Below are 6,034 nucleotides of genomic sequence, written 5' to 3'. Positions count from 1 at the left end.
GGGGGTGGTGGGAACAATTTACAAGCAACTGAGCTCCATTATTACAAAATTATCTTTGAGCACATTTGGACTGACAGAGATCCTAAATGTGTTTGGTGAGGAAATCAAAATGACAGGATATCCTCTGGGTGTCTTAATATCATCCCTAAAAGACAAGAGACTAACTTCTCCCTGACCTGACCCTTGAGCTCTACAGACCATTCAGAGCCAGGATCCTGCTCTTCCTAAAATGATTGAGAGCTGCAACCTTTTGGGGGAAAAAGTGGGACGCCAGGAAGTGGCTTAGCCTTGCCCCACACCTGTCTTGCTCAGCACTTGCCAGGATCCAGCATATCCTATCATCATCCGAAATAAAAAAATAAAAACAAAACACAGAGAGAGAGATTAACCAAAGAAAATGGATTCTTGTTTGAGAATTACGGGGAGATAAACTACTCAGACCCTCATAGCCCAGTAATCCGTGGGCTTATTCAAAGAGTAAAGACAAAACAAGAAAGATAACGGATGGTTCCAAACAAAAATTCATGGCATTGATGATTAAAGTTGTCAGGTTCAACAGCATCTGCACATGCTTTTGGTTTTTGTGATATTCTGTGACAGTTCAGAAAATTGTAAGAATCCATCTAAGTAACCTGTCAATCCCATTAACTTTTTATGAATTGGTATATAAGGGTCTCCTCTTTAAACAGACACAGGCTCATCAACATTCTCTCTGAAGCTGTATCCGCACCTCTAGGCTTTTCTCCCACCAATCCACCCTCAATAACCTTCTGGCCTTTTTTATCTTATTCTTCAAGCACAGCCTCCTTAAGTTCCCCTTCTCTAAAAACCATTCCCTGGACATTATTGTATACAATAGTTTCTGCTGCCTCTAAGCACTGATAGGAAGCATCCATGGGTGACTAGAAACTCTTCCAGATTTGTTTGTTTATTTTTTTGAGACAGAATGTTTCTGTATAGCCTTAGCTGTCCTGTAATTCGCTCTGAAGACCAGGCTGGGTTTGAACTCATAAAGATCCGCCTGCTTCTGCCTCCCAAATGCTGAGATTAGAGACACGTACCAGCAGTGCCCAATGACTCTTACAGATTTTATAAACTTACACAGACTTTAAATTTAAGTATTTTCAGATATGGCATCTCCAAACAGATCCTGAGCCCAAGGACAAAGACAGTGCTTTTTTTCTTCTGCCTAAACATAACTTTATTGATAAAGCACAACTCTTAGACGAACAAATTTAAATCAATACAAAAGTATAGCTTATTTATGACATAGTTACTTCACTGTCAGTTTAGCTAAACAATAAAAATATCTCAACCTAAGTAGCAAGTTGAATTAGTAAATGTTTTCTTTGTGCAAGCTCTTATATTTGGCATACTTAAAGTGGCTCAGTCTAAAGCCAGCATCAATGGCTGTTGATGCTCTGTGATATTCATTATTCCTAAATAGCAGCTCAAAGGATCCCTTTGCTACACAAGCGCAATGAAAACCTAAGAATTTACAAAATGCATTGTTCCCACGTGCAAACTTAAGAAACATCACATCCGTGTTGTTTGGAACAGATCTCCAATTATAACTTGGTTAAGACTTTTAGAACTTTCACTTTGACCACCAGATCCTTATGATTTGCTAATGCTTTGATTTTCTTCACACATACTCCAGACTCTTTAAATAAGAAAAAGAGTGAGCTTCTGCTGAATTCTTTCCTGGATGATGCAAGCCCTTCACTTTTTATGTTATCATTTATATTTTCAAAGAGCGTAAGAATGTTAAGAAGAATCTCTCTATCCCATTCTTTATTAAAGAGAGAAATCAATTCTGATGGTACTTTACAACTGACCAACTCTCTTGTCATGGCTGGGTTTTCAGTAAAATTTATAATTAGCTTCATAGTCTGTATCTTTGTGAAGTGATTTCCCAGGAATAACAAAGCAAAGAAATCTGGGAAAGAATAAGAAAGCAAATGTTGGTAGTGATTAGTCACAGTCATGTTGGTTAGGAGCCTTAATCCAGCCATTTGGACGGCTGAGTCCAAGCGACAAACCATGGTATCGTCACACACTTGACTGATATAAGTCTTAATCTTGCCCTGATTTTCAGAATTAACACTCAAGTTATTAAGAGCATTGTAAGTCTTTTCCCTAATAATGGGGTCTCTTGTTTTTATCAGTTTTGCAATAATTGGGACCCCACCCAATTCACGGATGGCATTTTGATTAAATGAATACGCTGCATTGTTACCCAGTGTGACCAATGCTACTTCCTGAGTAAAAGGGTCATTTGTTCTCTCCAGGATGTTAAGGACCTTTTGAAGATCAGGGGCACTCAGAATATCATCAATTTTATAGGGAAAGTTGAACTTGCCCTTACGTACAGGCCATGTTGTGGCTGGAGCCTTGTTGCTCTTGCTTCGGTTCTTTCTCTTGACTTTCCCACTCGTCCTGTTCCTAGCCCTAGAGCCAGTCCTTCCCGGGTGGCAGCCTCCACCCCTGCCTCCTGGGCAGGGCAAACTTGATACCACCGTCCTATTCCTAGAGATGTTAGGAAGCCTTATGCCTCTGCCTGCCTTTGCACTTGCCTGTTCCTTTAAGATCTTGAAAAGGGCCTTGGCCTTAGCCTCTAGGCCACCCCCACTCTGGGATTCTGGGTGCACTTCCTTCTTTACACCTGGACCATTCTCAGGCCCCACATTCGCCTCAACTTTGGCCTTTGAGTAACCTTGAGGTTTAGCTCCTGCCCCCACCCCAACACTAGTCTTAAGTTCTTTCTCAGTTTTGCCCCCAATTTCTCGTTTGCCACTACAAGACTTTCCCTTCTCTTCTTCCTCCTCCTCATCTTCATTATCCCACAACTTCTCATTCTCATCTTTTCCCCAGGTCAGTCTGTATACACAGTAGCAGGCACCAGCTCCAATGACCATGCCTGCAGCGACACATCCAGCTTCCCGGGTGCGTCCCATGGTACAGCTGGGGTGAATCCCTTAACCTGGACACAGAGCTGGCTTGTTCTGGTCCAGAATATTCTCAGGCCAGGGGCAAAGTCTTCAGATTCTGCAGGTAAGGAGCAGCTACAACAGCAGAAACAGTGACACCTATGAGGAAAAAGAGATTACAAAATTTTGACTTCTCCAATTGTGCCTTTGTATATAAACAGACTTCACTTGCCTACAAACATACAGAGATATTAGCTAACATTTGGGGCTTGGTATCTTCATCATTATTCCTTTCCTTTATCTGGAAGCAATTTTGGAAGTTTTCCAAACACCCAGATTCTCTAAATTTATGTTCTTCCACCCATCCCAAGAATGTCCAATTGAATATATTTATATTATATTCAATTTATTACATTGAATATATATATATATATATATATATATGCATACACACACACACATATGTCCTATGATCTTTACCCTTGCAGATGTCCTGAGTCAGGGTCACAGAGACACTCTCACATACACCCTCAGAAATCCAAGTAGTTCCTTCTTCCTTTCCAGCCTCTTGCACATCTACAAACAAAAGGGCACAGCTATCTGAGCAGAGAATTCAAGAACCAGATAAACCACACTCCAGATAGTTTTCCTACTATCTGGAGGATATATATTCATCTTCTCAATTCCCAGGCCATTGTCCTTCAGTACAGTGCTTCTTACCTTCTACCTTCCTCCTTGGATGATCAGTCCCCTGTCCCATCCTGTCCCCCTGCCCCCCCACTACCCTATCTGTCACTTCTTCCAAAGGTGACACTACACACCCTTCCTTATAAAGAAATAGACAGCAGTACCTAGAAATCAGATATACTTTAAGTGAATCTGCACTTACTTCTGCCCACCTGACTACCTTAAAGACAGCTTCCTCACTCTATTGAATAATTACATCAATTTCCACTGCTCTGAGAAATTTCTTTCCTCCCTTGTCTCAGCCCCTGACTTCTCCATACCTAAAGACTAACAAATTGGGTTCCTATTAAACTAAAACCAACAAAGACTGCACCATACAGTATTTTAGAATAATGTCCTTCCCATCTCCAACAAAGTACGGGGAAAAGGGGGATGCAGAGGAAATCTGTGAGTCTGTCCACTCGGAGTTCATAGTCACCATTATCGTCTAGCCCAGTGACCTCCAAACTGTGTCATCACATTTTTTGGACCTACTTGATTCTGGAAATATTTCCTCCCTTCTCTGCTTCTCAATTTATACTGGTCTTCAGGAGCGAGATGCACAGATACAGGCACCTAAACAGAGATACAGAACACAAAATATATACCATCTAAATACTAGCTTTCCCAAATCCAGGGACCTGGTTGGTCAGACAAATTTCATGTTTTTGTTTCTCACCCTGTCCCCAGTTCTCTGGACTCCGCTGACAAAGCCCTGGTGCTATAGGGCTACATCCTGGCACTCCTTCTTGCGGTGGTCGGCCATTTTCCCAGCAAAAACCACACCCCTCTGGAAGCGCAGGACTGGGGGCGGGCCCAGCAAGTACGGGAAAACTGGAGCTATGGAGGAAGACCACAAATCTCTTCCGTTCTCCCCAGCCCAACCCACCCTCGATGACACCCCCTCTTTTCCTGTACAACTGTGAAAACAGTCCTTTTTCCTGGGATGGGAGCAAGCAAGGACACACACTTCGACTGCCAGAGTCAACAATGGCCCCGAGTTATAATAAAGCCCCAAGCTACCACCACCTATGTGCAGGCCGCAGTCTCAGGTTTATACTGACATGCAAAAATTCGATGTTGATTATTTCTTTACTCCAAAATGTGCTGCACCCTACTATGGGTTATGCTCCAACTCATAATACTTGTCCCTCGGGATTATAGGTCCTTACATGCCAAAGCTCCCCGCCCCAAACCCTCATCCGGGGTCTCTCCTGTATCTCTCCCTCCACAATTCACCTCCTCCCATCCCTAAGAGAATTCAAAGACATTGCAAGTGCGTGAAGAGAGCAGACTGTGTCGCCTGTGTCTCTGCTAACCGCTACGGACAGTACAGCGATTCCCCAAGCATCACCCATGCACAATACAGACTTGCTGGCATCCAGGCAATTACCTTCTCCTCCTCCTTCCGCAGCTGGCCTGCCAGCTCTCAGCAATAACACAGAGAGCTAACACTAAGGTAGAAGGAGGTCTGCACACGTAGGCTTCGGCTCACGTGAGGGGGACGTCACCAGTGAGATCAGAATTCCAACTACCACTCCCACCAACATTGCGGCAGGAGGCAGCCTTTCCCCTTTCTTCCTTCTCCGCCGCCCCAGATCCTGCTATTCATTTTCCTCTTTGTTAATCCCCAAACCACAAGGAGTTTCTTTTGTGGTTGGAATTTGCCTTTCTGTGGTTAACACAGAGACACTGCTTTGGTCCTTTCTTGCTCTTCTAGGAACAATTATGGCGTTTCTTTATTCCCACCCCAGATGCTTTTCTCTTCTCCCCTTTCCCTTTCAGCTGGGAAGATCCTGCATCCTCCCTGCACTCTTATACCAAACAGGATTTCAAAAAAGAAAAAAGAAAATCAGCCTTGCTTTTACATTGAGGATATAAAATTATGTTTTTCATAATTGTGTGGAGAAAATTTTAGTGGAAGAGGAAAACCCAGTGGACCTTAGTAATTGCACAAGTTTACATACACAAAAATATATTTCTACTGATTACAAATAATTGCTATCATAACACACTAACTTGTTTGAAAATAGAAAGCTGGAATTTTTGCATGATTTATGAATGAACACTCTAAAAAAGATGACCAGTTGTCTAATTTGAGCCATTTTATTCAAACTGCAATTTTTTTTCTAGATTCAGCTCAACTTGCAATTTGGTAAAATAGAAGCAACAATTAATCCTAACCTACTTAAGTAATGTAGTTAAGACCCGGAGTCTTAACTGGTTGCTGCAAGAAAGATTTTTTTCTTCCTTGTTGTTGTTGTTTTAATTCATTTTCTTTATTAGATATTTTCTTTATTTACATTTCAAATGTTATCCCTTTTCCTGGTTTCCTCTCCAAAAACCCCCTAACCCATCCCCCTTACCAAACCACCCAC

General features: G+C 42.2%; 1 protein-coding gene across 2 annotated transcripts; it reads right to left on the bottom strand.

Annotated features, from left to right (window-relative positions):
* Positions 1-507: 507 nt before the first annotated feature.
* On the bottom strand, positions 508-5,156 carry Armcx1 (armadillo repeat containing X-linked 1). 2 transcript variants are annotated; one of them, XM_052171481.1, is made up of 5 exons: positions 5,050-5,156; positions 4,336-4,496; positions 4,152-4,232; positions 3,411-3,506; positions 508-3,089 (listed from the first exon to the last, which is right to left on the bottom strand). In XM_052171481.1, the coding sequence occupies exon 5, from the start codon at positions 2,955-2,957 to the stop codon at positions 1,569-1,571; it is 1,389 nt and encodes a 462-aa protein (XP_052027441.1). In that variant the 5' UTR covers positions 2,958-3,089; positions 3,411-3,506; positions 4,152-4,232; positions 4,336-4,496; positions 5,050-5,156; the 3' UTR covers positions 508-1,568. The 2 variants fall into 2 exon arrangements, with proteins under 2 accessions (XP_052027441.1, XP_052027443.1); XM_052171483.1 differs by lacking the exon at positions 4,336-4,496.
* Between the last annotated feature and the right edge of the window lie 878 nt (positions 5,157-6,034).

Source organism: Apodemus sylvaticus, chromosome X (assembly GCF_947179515.1).
Source record: "Apodemus sylvaticus chromosome X, mApoSyl1.1, whole genome shotgun sequence".
NCBI lineage: Eukaryota > Metazoa > Chordata > Mammalia > Rodentia > Muridae > Apodemus > Apodemus sylvaticus.
The sequence above is the reverse complement of the archived record's forward strand: the minus strand, read 5'-3'. Positions and strand labels throughout refer to the sequence as shown.

What these genes read in the sequence shown, in the direction of transcription:
- Armcx1 (XM_052171481.1), bottom strand. Translation starts at nt 2,957, where the DNA reads ATGGGACGCACCCGGGAAGCTGGATGTGTCGCTGCAGGCATGGTCATT.